The following is a 19,389-nucleotide window of genomic DNA, read 5'->3' as shown; positions in this document are numbered from 1 at the left end:
AAAAACATGCTGCAGATTTAGAAGGTGATTGGGCCGGATTCAGCCCCCGGGCCTTAGTTTGCCTACCCATGGATTAGAGAAAACACCCCGCTGAAATTAATAAAACCTATAGGGCCAGTGTGGAGGGGGCCCCCTCCACTTAAGAGCACAGGGCTAGTACTTGAAAGACCAGGGTTCGAATCCCCCACTCAGCCATTAAACCCTCTGAATGACCTTGGGCCAGTCCCTGTCGCTCAGTCTTATATTAAAACAATATTTTTTTATTTTAAAAAATCATTTAACATATTGATGATAAAAACCATTCACCCCCGCCTGGAATAGAAGAAAAAGCCCAAACCCTACAAAAATTCTATAATCCACCCCACTAGCAATACGGGGAGGGGACGGGGAATTGTTTCAGGAACTTAACCCACCCTCATTCCCATCTGCAGGGAGACACCCGCCAGAAGCAAAGGCGGCCTGCCACACCCCACATTTCCTCCTCCCCACCCAAAGGGGGCGGCCGCAACCTGGAGCCCTTGATTCAAGGTGAATGGGAGACAAAAGAGGCATTCAAACCAGCCAACCCGAGGACGGGTGGCACTCAGCCAGCACCTTGCCCTGTGCCAGCCAAGGCAGTGGCAGGCAGGATCCGGGAGGCAGCTTGTGCAGGTGTGCCAGCCAGCCTTCCCTTCGCCAACTAGCTCGGTGAACAGGTGAGCCCCAAGCAAGGTGGGGGAAGGGAGGAGTGCCAAACAGGTAAAGATTCAGAACTCCTTATCTTCCACCCCACCTGGCTGAAAAGGGGCTTAAGCTGTTCTCTCCCCACCCCTTGGGGGTTGGCCTGTTACCTGGCTAGGTAGGGAGGAGAGAGAAGGGCTGTGGTTCAGTGCCAGAGCATCTGCTTTGAATAATAATAATGTAGACAGTCCCAGTTTTGATCCCTAGCAAGTCCAGGTAGGGCCCTTGCTTGAAGTCCTGGATAGATGCTGCCAGTCCGTGTTGACAGTGCTGAGCTAGATGGACGTACTGGTCTGAACCAGTAAAGGGGCACAGCTTTGTAGTATAGAGCATCTATGTGTCTTACATGCATAAAGTCTCGGGTTAAATCCCTGGCAACTCTGAGTATCTGCTGCCAGTCAGTGCAGACAACACTGAGCTAGATGGGCCAACAGATAGCCGAATATCTGCTTAGCATATAGAAGGATCCCTGGTTCCATTCTCAACGGCATGTCTAGGTAGGGCTAGGAACATCCCCTGCCTGACACCCTGGAGAGCTGCTGCTGCTGCCGGTCAGAGTCAGCGATGCTGTGCCAGATGTACCAATCATCCTGAATCTGCCGTGGACTGCAGATGCGCACCAGCCCTTTTCCTTTTTCCACCCACCCTTTGCTGGAGCACACACAATCCCCTCCGTGCCCAGCCCTCAGGAATGCATTGGCAGGGGGGGAAAGTTATAGGGGGAATCTTGCTGGTATTTGGAGGGGGGCATGGATGGAGGCGGCAGTGGGGCAGAGGAATGCAAGCACAGGATGGGTAAAGACAGGGCAGAGAGGTGGGGAGGGGAGGAAACCTGGCTGAAGGGCAGGAGAGGAGAGAGAAGGGAGAGAAAGGGAGAAAGGGAAAAATAGAAAAGAGCATAGTTTTCTCCTTATATGGGCTAATCCCCTCTTAGCCCGAGTGAAGAAATAAGACCAGGCTCCAGTCTCCAAAAGTTCAGAGAGCAGGATCAAAATAACAAGGGAGAGACCTCCAAGCCCCCCACCACCAAAAAGACAGGGGTCCCAGTGGGGCAGGGGAATTCTAACCCTCCGGAATTTCATCATCGGGCTGGATAGCATAAAATAAAATAAGCCCGCACGGATCAATAACAATGTTGTTTGGCTGTTATTTTACAACAAATAAATCATTTCCACTGCAAAACTGCAACATCCTTGACTTCACGTTGTCTACTACTGCAACAGTTGCACTGTGCATCTGCTTAAACCTTTGTTGCCTGCATATTTTGAAAACCTGTGAATAAAAATATTTGCTGAAAAGTAATTTCTGACGGTGCACTTTTAACCAGGTCTTTTTTAGAGCCAGGTAGACACCACCTTGAGCTCACTGGCGGAAAGGCGAGATCTAAATGTAGTAAACAATGTTATCTGTGGGTTAAAGGAGGGCAGCTCTTGAACTCGCCTCCCGGGTCACCCCAAGGGAACCGCGACTGAGAACAGGTAGGGCTAATTGTCAAATATTGTAAAAATATCCCACGAAGCTGCTTTGAAGGAACTGGCTTGCAGCTTTAAAAATTGGCTTTTTGCTTTTTTAATAGACACAGCTATGTGTTATTTCAGTTTAATTTTCCTCTTCTTCTTTCTTATTAATTTTGCAACTGCAAGCAGACCTGGGCTTTTGAGCCAAGAGGGAAAGCGTTCTCATTTATATCTTCTCTAACATTGTTTAAAAAGGTAGATTAAATTAATATACTGCCTTGCTTTTTAAACTTTGCACAAAATTGTTGGCACATTATAAATTGAGTCATAATAATCCTTAGATTAACAGCTACATTTTTAAAAGGCAATTTCATTGTTTCCACACTAAAGAGTTGTAACTATTTACTTTCGGAGCTAACATAAGTATCAGATTGGTTGATGATTAAAGTTTTTTGTTGAGCTGAGGTAATGCTTTAAAACTACCCGACCAAATCTTTGACCCGCAGAACACGGAAGACCTACGAGAAGGTTATCGAAAGCCTGTTTTCAGAGCAGAGAGAGAGACTAAGAGCACCATTTTTCCTCACAACAACCCTGAGAGGTAGGCTAGGGTGGGAAAAAGAAATCCTGAATTGCTGCCCAGCACATACCTTACAGGCCACAGAACCAAGCAAGGATTGGAGCAGAGATTTCCCCATAGGCAAACCCAACACACTAAACCAGAATTAAAGGGTGCTGGAGATTTAGAGGGAAACAAGTCCGAGGAACTACAAGACAATTTTGGGCAAAACCTCCATGCCGTTCCAGGCAACAATTGGTTCTTGAACCTTTCTTTGCTGAAAACGATAGCTAACCCATATGACAGTCAAGTACTGTAGAGACAGAAGCTGACCAACAGAGCTCCTTGGAATGTACACTTCTTAATGAGGACTAGAACCACAGTTTTCCATCTTTAAACCGAAAACTGAATCAAATATCACATTCCATTATACTATGTCGGCAACAGAGTCTGGGTTCAAGGCTGGCCTGGAACAGAAGGGAAGATCTGTAGAAGCTGGTCTGGTTGCTATGCATCAGGGCACCTCTTAAGGTGCCTGGACAGCTCATTTAGTTAAGAGTGTGGTGCTGATAACGCCAAGGTTGCAGGTTCGATCCCCGTATGGGACAGCTGCATATTCCTGCCTTGCAGGGGGTTGGACTAGAATTCAGGCAAACTCGGCCCTCCAGATATTTTTGGCCAACAACTCCCATGATCCCTAGCTAACAGGAACAATGATCAGGGATGATGGGAATCGTAGTCCCAAAACATCTGGAGGGCCGAGTTTGCCTATGCCTGGAGGATCCTCAGGGTATCTCTTCTAACTTTATGATTCTATGATATCATAAAGGGGGGGGGGGAATTGCACGGTAGTTCCCGAGTCTGAAGGAGCAAATCTTAAGTCTATGCTTTACAACAAGGAGATGTAATTTTGAATCAGTCACTGGTTTCAAAGCCACAGTTTTTTTCGTCTTTTGAAATACCCAAAAGACAACCAGCTATGAGGCTGCTAATCAAGACATAAGGGCAACCAGGTAGGGTTAGCACATGCAGGCATGTGATTCCGCAATTCTGCTTCCTGTGTGCTCATCCAAACAGAACGAGAGCCTCTGGAGCAGGCTTCAAGAGATGGGAAGGACTGGAGAAAAACCAGAAAAATTGGGGGCGGGGTTTTCCCCCCTGTTTTCCTGGGGGGTTTTCCAGGCCTTCCCACCTCTAGGCTTTACATTTTCAAAAATAGGCCCTGTCAGGGAGAGGGAGGGTGGGATATAAAAAGTGCAGTCAAAACCAACAATTCACGATTGCTAGATAGGTGCAGGGTAAGAGCCGATACTCACAGAGTTTTCCTGTAAGTTTGCTAGGGAGAACTCTTGTGAGAAACACTCTCACTGTGTCCTCACAGAGAGAGGACATAGCTATATTGTGTTTTTCAGTTTATTTGTCGTGGCCATTTCAACCATCACTACAAAGAAATATGCCTTCTCTTCATATGATACAGAATGCACCTAGATACACCATTAAAAGACAGTGCATAGCTATACAGAGGTACCTCGGAAGTCCGTTCGACTTCCAAAATGTTCGGAAACCAAGGAGCGGCTTCCAATTGGCTGCAAGAAGTTCCTGCAGCCAATCGGAAGCCACGTCGGACGTTCAGGTTCCAAAGAACGTTCGCAAGCCAGAACACTCGCTTTGCGGTGTTCGGGAGCCAAAACATTCGACTTGCAAGGCATTCGGGATCCAAGGTACGAATATATATATATATATATATATATGCAGGTTTTGGTGTCCTCGGGTGTCTTCCCGTGTAAAAGTTGGGGTGTCTAGGCGACGTTTCGACGAGGTCTCACTCGTCATCTTCAGGCTGGTGCTTTCGGCTTCTTGTTACTGGAACAGAGCGGGATCTCAGTGTTTGAGTTCCTATAAATACTGTAGAGGGGTGTGGTGTATTGCCTCAAAAGTTCTGGGCAGAGGGGAAGTTCCCAGGCTAGTGTTCTTTTCTTCTTTTGTTCCTTAATTACTTGAGGGATATCTTGAGTGATTTCTTGAGTGATATTCTGAGTACCACTTAGGTGGGTCATTAGGTGTGGATTAGTTGCTAAAGCCTTCGTGTCTTGACCTCTTGAATTTGTGAAGAGTTTTTCTGGGAAGATGGCTGTACTGCACTTAGTTGTGCTTTGGCTTGGCTTCGTGTATAGGGGCGAGCTGTGGTTTTGTGCCCTGTGCCAGCCAGATCTGTGTAGGGATTGCAGGGGGGTGCAGCATCCGGAGGTGCCACTATGGTTTGGTTACTGGATGGTGTCTGTAATTTATCTGTGGAGAGGGTCTGGGTTTGGGTCTGGTGTGGTTGATTGGTGGTGGCGTTCTGTGTGCCTCTGGATCTGGTGTCGGTTTTTGTGGGGAGGGCTAATTTCCAGATGTCTGGCAGGCGGGACGTGTCGTCACGCTTGTTCATGTTGTGAGGGTGTTTCTCTATCTCGATGGCTTCCATGATTATTCTCTTGTGGTGATGTTCCATGTTAAAGAGCATGTTAAAGAGCAATCCACACCTAATGACCCACCTAAGTGGTACTCAGAATATCACTCAAGAAATCACTCAAGATATCCCTCAAGTAATTAAGGAACAAAAGAAGAAAAGAACACTAGCCTGGGAACTTCCCCTCTGCCCAGAACTTTTGAGGCAATACACCACACCCCTCTACAGTATTTATAGGAACTCAAACACTGAGATCCCGCTCTGTTCCAGTAACAAGAAGCCGAAAGCACCAGCCTGAAGATGACGAGTGAGACCTCGTCGAAACGTCGCCTAGACACCCCAACTTTTACACGGGAAGACACCCGAGGACACCAAAACCTGCATTCCTGTACCCGTGAAAATCTACGAAAAAAAAAAATATATATATATATATATATTCTGGATTGCTGATGAGATGAAGAGAACAAAGATCAATAAATTAAAATTAAAATCTAAGCTTCTTTTTAAGCTGCAAAGGGACACCACTCCTCACAAATGTGAGGAAGGATTATATCTAATAAATATATCCTAGCATCTATTCACATCCCTATAGGGAGTCTCCTCCACATAGCAGCCTGCTGGCACCACAGCCCATCATCTCATTCTGCAAATGACATTGTGTGCCTGCCGCAAAGGGCACAGAGGAGCAGGTGGCCAGCACCGGGTCCCAGACACACCTCTCTGCCTGACTTCCTGAAAAAGCAGCCGCCCCAGCGCACCTGTTCTCATTCTCCAACCGAGCACACAGAGCCTCAGAGCTGTCAGCTTAGGGAAACATCCCTGCTGGGTCATGTCACTGGAACATCTCCTCCAGGATGTTCCCACACCTACCTGGAGACACGAAGGACTGAAGCAGGGATCTTCTATACGCAAGCCAGATGCTGTACGGCTTAGGCCCAGTTTAAATCTATCTCCTTAAGTTAATTCATTTATTTACAGATTCATAATATAGCAAGGTGGACTCCGATGTACCGATAAAATCGGCAAAACATAGAGCGATCAGTAAAGCCATAAACAACCATCATCAACAAACCAAAGACCGATTCGATTAAAAGAAAAGATCACGTTGTAAAGTCCGGTCTAAACAACAACCACCAAGTTTTCAAAAGGCATGTGATGGTTACTGCTGAACCTCTAGTGGCAGGGAGTTCCACAGCACAAGGCATGCCACAGGCTCAGTCCCCAGCGAACGGCTGCCCCAGCGAAGGGCAGATCTCGGCGACAGAGGTGGAGCATAAGGAATCAGGTCTCTAAGGACTTTGGGCTCAAGTTACTTAGGGCTTTGTGAATTAGTGTGGCCCAGCAGCAAATCAGCAACCAGGGACACTCTCTCAGCCACAGAGCAACAGGTTGCCAGGAATAGGATCCTGTGATGCCTAGGCTTGAATGCAGGGACCTTGTTTGAAAGGCTGGTGCTGTTTCACATCCTTTACCCTCAAAAGAAATTAGGATTCTAGTCCTTATGGTTCTAGAAAGAAAGAGCTGAACTGAATGGAATGCTGCGTATTGTTTTCCTTTCTGTACCGCTTTATATTTTAAAGAACAGATCTCAAAGCGGCTGACAACACATTGAAACAGCAAATAAAACAATCCAGAATAAAACAAAGGAAAATATTTCAGATCCTTCTCTAAGTGACATTCTGCTGGACCCATGCTGGTCGCAAAATGTGCCTGGCACCTGGCTAATTTCGAACTCTGCCTCCAGCCTCTTAGGAAAAAACAGGTCTTGATCCTGCCTCCGATTGTCAGTCCTCATCACCTTGCCTCAAAGCAGATATAGTAGAGCTGGAAAGTGTTCAGAAAAGGGCAACCAAAATGATCAAAGAGGCAGAGCGACTCCCACATGATTGCAGCGTTTTGGACCTTTTTAGTTTGTAAAAAAAGGCAAATAAGAGGAGAAGTTTACACACAATTATGCACGGCGTGCAGAGTGGATATAGAAAAGGTTTTCTCCTGCCCTTGTTAATGCTAGAACTGGTAGAGACATCCAGTGAAGCTGGATATTCTGGATAGATAAAAGATAGTCCTCCACACAGCACAGAGACTGTGGAACTCCCTCCCACAGGAGACATTCATGGCCACCAACTTGAATGGCTTTAAAAGGGGTTTTGACGGTCAGTTTTGTCATCTCGGCATAGTCCATCAGCTTGGTTTGCCATTCTTCTCTGGGTAGGGACTTTATCTTTTTTTCCATCTCTGGGCTAGTAGCATCCGGGCGGCTGTTGCTCCGTACATGAAAAACTGACTGGAAAACTCAGAACCCAAAAGGACAAAAACTTTATAAAAGAACGGGGGAAATGTATAAGTTACTTAGGAGACCACTGTAAGCAGATGGAAACAAAAGCAGGATTTTGATTTCACTTGCAGTGTAAAAATTACCATGGTTTGATATAAAAATTGGAGTATGAATGAATATGCAGTAGTAGATGTTTAAAACGAGACCCCATGGAGAGGATTGGGGGGGGAGTCCTGAGATTCAGATAATCTATTTATATAGATATTTTTTTAAAAAAAAAATCTGTTTATTTGAACTTTGCATTTGTAAAACCAATAAAAATGATTTCAAAAAAACAAGAGAGGTTTTGACAAATCCATGAAGGCTATCAAGCCACAATGGCTATGCTGTCTCCATAGCTGGAAGCAGTAATGCTTTCGAAGACCAGTTTTGCTGGAAACAGCAGGAGTTTGGGCTCAGATATAGCTTGTTGGTTTCCCGCAGGTATCTTGGTGGGTCACTGTGAGCAGAAAATCCTGGACCAAAAGGGCCATTTGGCTTGATGCAGCAGGTTTGTCTTATATACGGCCGACTCTTGAGTAAACTTGTGCAGAAGGAAGGCTTGCAAAGCTAGGGACGTGGCCTGAGAATCACGTATCTTCTGGTCCATGGACAGAGCAATTTTCCTTGAATCAGCACCTGGGCATTTTCTTTGCACCAGCCCAGAAGGTAGCACGTTTGCCGATGGGAGAAGACAGCTGAGAATTAGCACAGGTCCTGATCACAGTGTGTTCCCAGCTTGAGGCAAACTAATCTTGTTGTGGCAGGAATGGGGGGGGGCAAGGGGGAGTTGCTGGTTAACCGAAACCTGGCATTATATGCACGTCACCAAGTTTTTAAGGGGCCTCTAGGCAAAAGCTTCTTTGGCACTCGGGCTGATGGATAAATCAAGCTAGCAGGTTGTATTTTTAAGCATCTCACAGAACAGGCTTTTTTTGCCCGTGAAGCCGGTATTTGCCACGACGTAGCAGCAAAACGGACAAACAGAACGACGCTTGTGCAAACAAATAGAAGAACGGGAGATAGCAGAAAACACAAGGACACGGTGTGCCAGTCACCTGCCTCTGGCAAACCGGAGACCAGAGCGAAAATAGCCCCAGGTGCTCAGAGAAGGCGATGGGACGAAGCAGGAAAAGGATTGCGTGAACTTTGAGACGGCACGATTTGGCAGCTCAAGTGTCCCCAAGTTGACATTTAGAGCATTGGACTAGGCCCTGGGAGAACAGGGTTCGAATCCCCACTCAGGAAGTTCATTGAGTTTCCTTGGGCCAGCCACCATCTCTGAGAATAACCTACATAGCAGGGTTGTTGTGACGATAAAATGGAGAGGTGGAGAATCACGTTCACCACCTTGAGCTCCTTGTTTGAAAGGTGGGATATAAACATAGTAATAGCAGTAGTAGTAGTAGCAGCAGTAGATAATAATAATACTAATACAATAATAATACAATAATAAGGTAGGCTGCTGTTATTCTTTCCATATTCTTCCCTGAGACCTCCAGGTATAGGGCGGTACAGTGGTACCTTAGTTCTCGAACTCAATCCATTCTGGCAGTCCATTTGACTCCCGAAACCATACAAAAACCAAGGTGCGGCTTCCAATTGGCTGCTTCCTGCACTCAAGTGGAAGTTGAGTCGGACGTTTGGCTTCTGAAAAACGTTCACAAACCGGAACACTTACTCTGGGTTTGCGGCATTCAGGAGCCGATTTGTTCAGGAGCCAAGCCATTCAAGAACCAAGGTATTGCTGTATATAAGTTCAATAAAGAATAACAACATTACAGATTGGATAGAGCTGCGAGGACAAAGGGCTACTATCTCCAGCACAGATGACGTGAGATTTGAAGCTGGGGTTCACAGCTCACGCTCAGCCCTGACACTACTTGCACTACGTTCTGAGGGGGTACAAGACGGAGCCATAGAACCAAGCTAGCGACAAGTTTGTGGGGGCTGTGAAGGAAGAGTCTATTGCAGAGAACGTCAACATGTAACTACTTGGGAAGGTAGCCTCCAACCATACCATTAAACCCAGAATAACTGCTCTTCAGCCACATTACACTATTCATTGAGGAAACAGCTCAGTTGGTTAGAGCGTGGTGCTGATAATGCCAAGGTCACAAGTTTGATCCCCCTAAGGGACGGCTGCATATTCCTGCATTGCAGGGGTTGGCCTAGATGACCCACGGGGTCCCTTCCAACTCTATGATTCTAGGATTCATTCAAAGCAGTTTAGAAATAGGAATGGCTTCCCCCAAAGAATCCTGGGAGCTGTAGTTTGTTAAGAGTGCTGAGTGGTCAGGAAACACTCCCTCATTCCCCCTCACAGAACTACAATTCCCAGAGTTCCCTGGGAAGAGGGACTGGCAGTTAAACCACTCTGGGGATTGAAGCCGGACAACCTTCTGCATGCAAAGCAAGTGCTCCACTGAGCTTAAGCATCCAGCTCAGTGTTGTTTACACTGACTAGCAGCAGCTCTCCAGGGTGTCAGGCAGGGGGGTCTTTTCCCAGCCCTACCTCAAGATCAGGGGTCAGCAACCTTTTTCAGCCGTGGGCTGGTCCACCATCCCTCAGACTTTGTGGGGGGCTGGACTATTTTTTTTGGGGGGGGGATGAACAAATCCCTATGCCTCACAAATAACCCAGAGATGCATTTTAAATAAAATCACACATTCTACTCATGTAAAAACACGCTGATTCCCGGACCTTCCACGGGCCAGATTTAGAAGGTGATTGGGCTGCATCCAGCCCCTGGGCCTTAGGTTATAATAATAATAATAATTTATTATTTATACCCCGCCCATCTGGCTGGGCTTCCCCAGCCACTCTGGGCGGCTTCCAAAAGAATATTAAAATACTATAATACATCAAACATTAAAAGCTTCCCGAAACAGGGCTGCCTTCAGATGTCTTCTAAAAGCCTGGTAGTTGTTGTTCTCTTTGACATCTGGTGGGAGGGTGTTCCACAGGGAAGGCGCCACTACCGAGAAGGCCCTCTGCCTGGTTCCCTGTAACTTGGCTTCTCGCAGTGATGGAACTGCCAGAAGGCCCTTGGTGCTGGACCTCAGTGTCCGGGTAGAACGATGGGGGTGGAGACGCTCCTTCAGCTCCTTCAGGTTGCCTACCCCTGCTCAAGATGCTATGGATTGAACCTTGGAGCTTCTGCATTCCACAAGGCAGATACTCTCCCACTAAGCTGCAGCATCTCCCAGGTCACTCAAACAAGGGACTTCCTCTCACACTGTTTCTCAAGCTTGGGTTCCCAAGTCATCGTTGGGACTACACCTCCCATCATCCCAACTAGCAGCGGCAGTGCTTAGGGATGATGGGAGTTGTAATCCAGCAATAGCTGAGAAACACAGCTAGGCCAGTTCTTTTAGAACTAGCACAGTAGCAAACAGCCCCTGCATCTCCCAGCCCACCCAACACCTCTCCAGGTGTGATGCTCAGCCCTGAACAATCTCCAGACATCTCTTATCCAAAGGGGATGGGTGGGGAGATGGAGAGGTCCAACAGGGAGAAGTTTCTCCAGGAGAGAGAAAGAGAGAGAGATGTTCCAAACTCCTTCTCCAGCTCTGAATGATGTATATCCCCTCCTGGGCAGGGCAGGGCACTGGAAACGGAATTTGGCACAGTGAAAAAGAGAGAGAGAGAGAGAGAGAGAGAAGACGATCTGGAAGGCACACAAAGAGCCCTTGTAAAGCTCATCGGCTCATTTCAAGGCCAACAGCTCCAGGGACCAGGTGAGCCAAAATGGGCTCAGGGACAGCTCATTTTCAAAGGGCGCCAGGCACCCGCTTGGTTTGGCAGGTAAAGGACACCTACAGAAGATGCAAAACTGGCAAACTTTTACGAGAGGAAAGAACGTCACGTGCCGGCCATAAAACCAACGGATGCCTGTTGCCTAAGAAGGTTCCACTTCCGCAGCCGGGAAGAGCCCTCCTGGATCAGGCCAGAGGCCTGTTTAGTGCAGCATCCTGTTCTCACAGTGGCCCTTGCCAGATGCTCAAAGGTAAAGGGGCCCCTGACCATTAGGTCCAGTCGCGGACGACTCTGGGGTTGCAGTGCTCATCTCACTTTACTGGCCAAGGGAGCTGGTGTACGGCTTCTGGGTCACGTGGACAGCATGACTAAGCTGCTTCTGGTGCACCAGAGTAGCGCATGGAAACACAGTTTACCTTCCCAGGTAACTATTGATCTACTTGCACTTTGACGTGCTTTCGAACTGCTAAGTTAGCAGGAGCAGGGACCGAGCAACGGGAGCTCACCCCGTCGCAGGGATTCAAACCGCCGACCTTCTGATCGGCAAGTCCTAGCCTCTGTGGTTTAACCCACCACGCCACCCAACCAGATGCTTATGAGACGCCTAAAAGCAGGATCTGAGTACCGCAGCAGCAGCAGTCTCCTCACTTGGGATTCCCAGCAACTGGCATTCAGTCATCCTGCCTTTGGAAGCAGAACACAGCCATCATGGAGGCGGAACATAGCCTGGCAATGTTGTCAGACTACAACTCCCATCAGCCCCAGCCAAGAACAGCCATATGAAGCAGGGGCTGATGGGAACCACAGCCCAGTGATACAGCAAGCCCTCAATTTGCCCAAGGTTACATTTCGGGGATCACACTTAAAGCCAAAATCAGGTGTAGTCAAAACACATTGAGATGAATAGCAGAAGGGACTGCCCAAGTTTACACACACCCACCCACACCCACATGCATGTCCTCTTTATACCCCCTTTTTAATTATTATTTTTTTAAGTTGCCAAGCGTGTAGAGCTGAATGTGCACAAGTCAAATGTGTGTTCATTCTGGGATTACTGTATATACAGGGCACCAGGCTGGAGCTGGGCTTACAAGAGTCCATGTTGCATTTCAAGTCTATTATTGGCAAGCGGAGTTCGTCTGCAAGGAGCCTGCGCCTTGCCTTTCCTTCCTAGCCCTCACCCGGTGGCTTACAATTTCTAAACAGAGGTCAGGATTGGGCCCTTCCTTTGTGCATATTCGGAAGCATGGTGCACTCAATAAGCTCCCTTGACATCAGCTGGGACTGATGGGAATTGCAGTCCAAAACATCTAGAGGACACTAGGTTGAGGCAGGCGGCCGTTGAGTTGCTTCTGGTCAGTGTAGGCAGTACTGGGTTAGATGGGATTGATGGACTGACTCAGCATACGATGGCCTCAAATTTTCACATGAGCTCATATATATGGGCCTCTACAAGCTCTGCAGAGAAGCCGGGCTCCTCCCTCCATCAGTTGTCACCTGGCAGCAATAGCCATTCCATCAGGATAAAGTAAGGAAGAAAGAGAAGGGATGCAGAGCCACTCCATTGATGCAACAGGGAAATCAGCACCTTTTTATGGCATCTCACCTTGAGCTTTTTCACTTCAGGTGGTCATGAGAACTTGTACCAGACTCTGCTTACTATTTCCTCTGCCCTCCCAGTCCATTTTCCTTTTGTGCCGTGTACTTTCAAGATTCTATGCCTGAAAGCAAGGTAAACCATCCTGCAAGGCTTCATTAAAGATTTTTAAAAGTAATAATATTGTAGTAATAATAATAATCAAGATTTATTGTATTCAGAAAAGATCCGCTAAACTATTGCCCATTCATTTTACTGGATCTACTACTCTGAGTATTACTTAGACTGGGGAAAATCCAGTCAGATGGGCGACATATAAATAATAAAATTATTCTTAGTAGTAGTAGTACTATTTTTCTCCCATTTCACGGTGGAAGAACATGTTATGGCCAACATTAGACAAGTCTAAGAACATAGATCTATCTAGCTCACTATTGTCTACACTAACTGGCAGCAGCTGGAACCTTTTGAATGCAAAGCAGATGCTCTCTCACTGAGCCAGAGACCTTCACTATACCTCATCAGACCACTGAGTCCATCTAGTTCAGTATTGTCTGCACTGACTGGCAGCACCTGTCCAGGGTTTCAGCCACAGGACGTTCCAAGCCCTACCTGGAGGGTTGGACCTGCGACTTTCTGCCTGCAAAGCAGTTGTTTCCAAACACTCTAGCCTGCGCATGGACAGAAGACTACCTGGGGGTCCCAAAATACACCACCTTTACTTCCATGGTGAAAGACAAATGCACACACACACACTAAAAAAGTCTGTCGTTCTTGCATCAAAGATCTGCAGACCTTCCAGGCTCTGAGAAGCAAGAAGGGTGCTGGGTGGAGAAGGCACTCTTTCAAGCTCCCTGGCTTCACTCCTGACCCTAAGAGCACATGAAGAACAGTGCTGGATGAAGCCAATATCCCATCTAGCCCAGCATCCTGTTCTCACAGTGGCCAACCAGATGCCTGTGGGAAACCCGCAAGCCGGACTTGAGCACATTTTGCCTTATCTTTAAACTAAAAAGTCCCAAACATTGAAACCTTTCCCCTTAGGGGAGTCACTCCACTCCCTTGATAATTTCAGCTGCCCCTTTCCAAGTTTTCAATACCCACTCTGAGATGAGGCTGCCAGAACGTACACGGTGCTCCCAATGGATTTGCACCATGGATTCGTACAACTGTGTTATATCGGCAGTTTCATTCACTCCTAACAATCCCTAGTGTGGAATTGGTGATCTGAACCCACAAGCAGCCAGCCATAGATAGCCAAAACTTTCTTACATCCTCTGCAGCAATCTGTGAACACCTTCCATAGGGCAGGCATCCCGGGAGGAACTCACCAATTTCCGGAGCGCCCCCTCGTCCATGCTTAACAGCCTCTCCTCCGACATGTCCCCCGGTCAACGTCCAGCTTCCCACCTTCTGCCCCCCACCAAAAAAAAGACCCTCACGGTGGTCTCAAGGCGCCGCTTCCGTATGCAAGCTCTGGGAGTGTGGCCCGGTCAGCATCCAAACAGCCGGCTTGGAGGAGGAATTCTGGAAGAGAACAAACCACAGCTGCGTTAGGCGTGGGGGGGGGGGAGAGGAGGGAAAGAGATAATAATTGGGAGGTCTTTCCCCCGGAGTCATTAAACAGGGTGTTGAAAGGCAAATGGAGTCAGGGCAGCCAGATTCACTGGCTGCTAATCCCCAAACTGGGAAAGGAGACCGTCTTAACGCCAGCCCTGGCTGAGAAGATCGTAGATCTCTCTTTCTCTCATACATACACACCGGCCAACTGGCTTCCAGGAAACTCTGATGAGTCCCTCAAGACACACAACCCCAGACCTAGAGAGAGAGAGACCTCTCCCCGTCTCTCAACTCCGTTTTCCAAGAGTTTGGCCAGGCAAGGAGCCTCAAGCAGAGCGCCAGAGTTTCTCAACTCATCAGGGAGAAAAGCTTTCCACCCAGCTCAGACGCATACCGATTCCAAAGCCTGCCAAAAAGGAAGCGGGCCAGCTAGCATCTTGCCCACCCAGATACCCAACTTTTTTTGGGGGGGGGGGAGAAGGGCTGACTCAGGAAAATAAGCCTCGCGGAAGTCGGCACAACTGACTACTCAGAAGAAATTGCTTCATTTTAATTGGGAGTGACAAAGAGCCAGGCAGCATACTTACCGGGCTGGTGTCATCACTGACACACACAGAGAGATATTATATATATCCAGACCCACGAGGTAACACAGGGCTGATAAGAAATGAATGGAAACTGATTTGGACCAGGAGAAAGAGGCTTCAGGTGCCTACTCGCACATCAGACTCCCTTTGATACTCGCAGGTTTGTTGAGAGGATCGAGCAGGCTGACCCAGACATAGATTAGCTTGAGCTTTTTTGGGGGGGGTCAAAAGACCCCCCAAAAAAATATATATATACAGTGTATATTGATTTAAGTCGTTATTTTAAAAAGTATCCATGGGAAGGATGGGGGTATAGCCCACAGCAGTTTAACGTGCGGTTATGCAAGGTCTTTCATCCAGAGTGGAACAAGAAACTCAATAGTTTCGAGGTTCAATAGATCTAGAAATAGAAGGTCCACATTGTTATGGCACAATGACTATTAAAATGGTGAAAAAGCAAGGGAATGCTAACTTTTAAATCTTTCCGCAGCTCCCAGGTAAGTGCCAACTGATGTCCACACACACACTCCAGCAACGACAGTACCTGGTACTTCAGGGGCCCAAAACCAGGTGTCAGGAAAGGGCAGCAACACACGAAGTGAACAGCAAGTATAGGAGGGAGGTGTGGGGTGAGAAATCCCATTTAATCCAGATTAAGGAATTTCATTGCACACGCACATCTCTTTAGTAGCGCTTAAATGTGTAGCTTTTCCTGAAACCGATGTCCAAGTTGCGCACCCATTTTCAGGATTACAGACGACAAACCAGACGCGCTGTCCAGATTTGGGACACACATCCTCTTCAATCCGGATCTACTAGCCTCACACATCCTCTGCAATCCGGATCTAGTCCACTGCGGTTCCCGAATCCAGTTAACCCGTTGACTTCTCTTCCTCTCAATAAAGACCCGCTTTAGGTTGGCAACACACCCTTCCCAGTCCGGATTAGCCATTCGCCTCCCCCCTCCGCTCACATTAATTCGGATTAACTATTTACTCCCTCCCTCCCGCCTCACACACAATCAAGAACAAGGCACGCACCTCGGCTGAACCGGCAGAGCCATGCAGGAGCCAAGCCCTGCCCCTATGCACTTTTCAAATCCCGATACAGATCCGCTCCCTCCGGCTCTCGAAGCACTTCTGAGCCAGCAACCCGCGCCGCGCCGCCAAATCCCAGCCTCCTCCTTCAAGACCCCGCCCCGATTTTCTCGAAGGGACCAATCACAGGGCGGATCTGGCTCCGAACGCTCGCGTAACAGCTCTCCGCCTTGCGCTATTGGTTCAATTCAATTGGGTGACCACGCCCCCTATGCCTGTAAGCCCGCCTTCCCCGCTTGGCATGCTGGGGGTTGTAGTTCAAGGGGGCACCCCGGGATTGAGGACAAGACTGGCTTGAACGACGTTTTTTAAGAGAAATTGAAATTAAAGGTACCTAGCAGCCATTTCTGACAAGCTGCTTAGAGTTATTGTATCTTATCGCGGAATTGCCTTGTTTATTTGCTTTTTGCATATAGTTCCCCTCCAAAAGATCATAATGTTATACTGATGGGAATGTCATTTACAGTAAGTAGAGGTTCTGTATATGTTATTTTCTAACACTTTGCTATCGGTTGTTAATTTTGTTGGAAGAGCGATAATCAAGCATCAAATCAAGTAAGTATTCCCCTTCATGACTAGGACCCATGGAGGGGATGGGGGGAAATCTGGAGATTCAGAGAAATCTCTAAACATGAACATGTATTTTGTATTGTTATAACTTTACGCTTGTAAAATAAAATAAAAATTATTTCAAAAACAAACAAACTATGAAACCCCAAATTAGGGATCCCCTCCAAACCTGTGCCAAAGTTTTGAAGTTGTTTTGCCGCAAAACACCCCCACGTTTTGTAGCTCCCCACAAACCGAGAAATTGATACATCAAACACAGGGTTCCCATATGTTGGGGTTCACAGTTAATGAGCCCCCCCAAAAAAGCAGTGTGCTCAGGATTCTTTTCCACACACTCTGTGTGTTCTTTAAACTCTCAGCCCAATTTGTGACCCATACCACTGGCAAGAGGTCTACTGAATGAACAGACCTGGGATAGTTAGGGTTTTAATATGCTTTTTCTATGTTTTCAGCTGCTCGGTTTTCACTGTTTTTACCGATCATTTTAATTTCTTGTATGCAGCTTTGAGGGCTTTTTTTGGTGACAATCCAGCAATATTCAAATTTTGTTAAATAGTAAGAAATCGGCAGGAGGGTTGGGCTATATGAGCTGTAAGGTGCCTCCAGTCCTTTTCTTTTTTAAAAACAACAACTTAACAATTGATGACAGGGGATCCTGGAACAGCAGCAGGCATCTCAGACAGCTAGGGAGTTCCTGCTTGCTCCTAGCCATTGTGCTGCTGACAATGAACAAGGATTAAGGGCTGCTCTGCCACAAACAAGCAAATGTAATTGTCTGGAATTTGGTTACCTTGGGCTTAAGGGTCCCAGCAGCTATTTGCTATGTGTCTGGCACATTTCAGTGCTGCCTGGTAGCCAAGCTTAAGTACACCGGTCATAAATACTGTGTTTTGCACGTCTGTTCCCTCCCCGTGAGGCAAGAGCGGGGAGCCATCCCTGCCAAAAGCTACGTATGCACAATAGGTTTAAAGCACTTCCCAATCAGTTCCCAATCATCCCGGGAACTGTAGTTTCCCCACATAGAATGATAGAATTGTAGAGTTGCAGGGGGCTCCAAAGGTCCTCTAGTCTGACCCCCCAGTGCAGGAATCGCAGCTACAGTGCTACAGATCCCAGCACCCATAACAAGTTACAGTTCCCATTGATTCTTTTGGGGGAAGCCATGTGCTTTTAATGTGTGGTTTGTGGATGTGTGTGTGGATGTGTGTATCTTCTTTTCTTCTTCTTCTTCTTCTTCTTCTTCTTCTTCTTCTTCTTCTTCTTCTTCTTCTTCCTCCTCCTCCTCCTCCTCTTCTTCGGCGATCACTCGTAGCCGAGTAAGATTGTCTTCCATAAACAGGGTTTTAGCAGTGAATCCGTAAGTGACTGTGGAGGTCAATTCTGAATCCACACATCCTTCCACAGTGCGGACATAGGTTTCCGGGCAGGAGTTGATCACCTTGAGAGTTTGCCAAATGTGCCTTCCTCTTAGCTTGTTTCTCCCTTTCGTCCTGAGTTTGAGTGTCTTCATCATCACAATCACCCAGCAGAGCCGTTTTCCTTACATGTCTCTGGCTTGATCCACAAGATGCAGATGGCTGCCTGCTCTCTTTCTTCAAACTTCTGCTGTCTCTACCCAGGAGGCGTTGGAAAGGGGGTGCGGCCCGCCCGGGTGTCATCCTTGAGGGAGGTGACAAAATGACACACCCTGGATGATTAGGTCCAGTCAAAGGCAACTATGGAGTTGCGGCGCTTATCTCGCTTTCAGGCCGAGGGAGCCGGCGTTTGTCCACAGACAGCTTTCCGGGTCATATGGCCAGCGTGGGATGCTGTGATGGAAACCAGAGCTCATGGAAACACTGTTTACCTTCCCGCTGGAGCTGTACCTATTTATCTACTTGCACTGGTATGCTTTCAAACCGCTAGGTTGGCAGGAGCTGGGACAGAGCAACGGGAGCTCACCCTGCCGCGGGGATTCAAACCGCCGACCTTCTGATCGGCAAGCCCAAGATGCTCAGTGGTTTAGACCACAGTGCCACCCATATCCTGAATACCATTTGCTAGCAACCACAGGAAGGAAAAGTGCTCTTGTCCTCGAATCCTGCTCGAATTCTGCTAGATGGGCCGTTGGCCTGGCTCATCAGGCTCTTCTGAGGTGCTTGTGTTGACCTCTGTCACCTTCTTTTAGCGGTTGTGCGTTGGCTTGTGACAACCGGATCTCTAAACCAACAAGAAATGGAGAGGAACAGCCATTGTGGAACAATCAGATATGGGGCAATAAATCATCCGCGTGCGCGCACACACACACCCCTCCCCAAAGGTTGTGTTGTGATGAGCTAGTGCTGGGGTCAGGGAGGAAGGCTGGGGCCAGTTACCAAGGCCGGAAGCAGCCAAGTGCGAAGGAAAATGACCTGATAAAGAGGACATTATGCCCTGAAAGAATTTTCAAGGTTCGAAAAAGAATTATTGGAGAGTAATGAGAAAATCTGATCGAAAATGTGTAAGCTGCTGCTAGAATGGGGCACTAAAGATGAAGAAGTTAAAGCTGTAATGATACACTGGGGAAAAGATGTGGGTTACAAAAATATCTTTTAATTTATAGAAAGAGAATTTAAAATTTACGGCTTGTTGTACATTGAAAGAAAACTACATGGAAATGATGTACCGTTGGTATTTGACTCCAGTAAAACTAGCAAAAATGTATAAAAATGTAAAGATAAAGAAGGTACTTTTTACC

At 47.3% G+C, this 19,389-nt stretch overlaps 1 protein-coding gene and 1 long non-coding RNA gene across 13 annotated transcripts in view; one reads left to right on the top strand and one right to left on the bottom strand.

Annotated features, from left to right (window-relative positions):
- Positions 1-16,184, bottom strand: part of SMTN (smoothelin) — an 85,977-nt gene extending 69,793 nt beyond the window's left edge. For 4 of the 12 annotated variants that reach the window (XM_083478514.1, XM_083478524.1, XM_083478513.1 and 1 more), the window contains exons 1-2: positions 16,047-16,157; positions 14,191-14,386 (exon numbers count right to left, since the gene is read on the bottom strand). In XM_083478514.1, the coding sequence (XP_083334640.1) occupies positions 14,191-14,241 (51 nt within the window). In that variant the 5' untranslated portion in view covers positions 14,242-14,386; positions 16,047-16,157. Of the gene's footprint in view, positions 1-14,190; positions 14,628-16,046 lie in introns of those variants that run through there. The other 8 variants (XM_083478512.1, XM_083478522.1, XM_083478518.1 and 5 more) reach the window with 5 other exon arrangements.
- The window catches only part of LOC310695039, a 167,858-nt gene that overhangs the window by 133,963 nt on the left and 14,506 nt on the right, over positions 1-19,389 (top strand). The gene's annotated exons all lie outside the window — the stretch shown is intronic.

The sequence above is a fragment of the Podarcis liolepis genome (genome assembly GCF_965112155.1).
Source record: "Podarcis liolepis genome assembly, chromosome: 15".
Lineage (NCBI taxonomy): Eukaryota > Metazoa > Chordata > Lepidosauria > Squamata > Lacertidae > Podarcis > Podarcis liolepis.
Note: the sequence above shows the minus strand (reverse complement) of the source record. Positions and strands in the feature narration are given on the sequence as shown.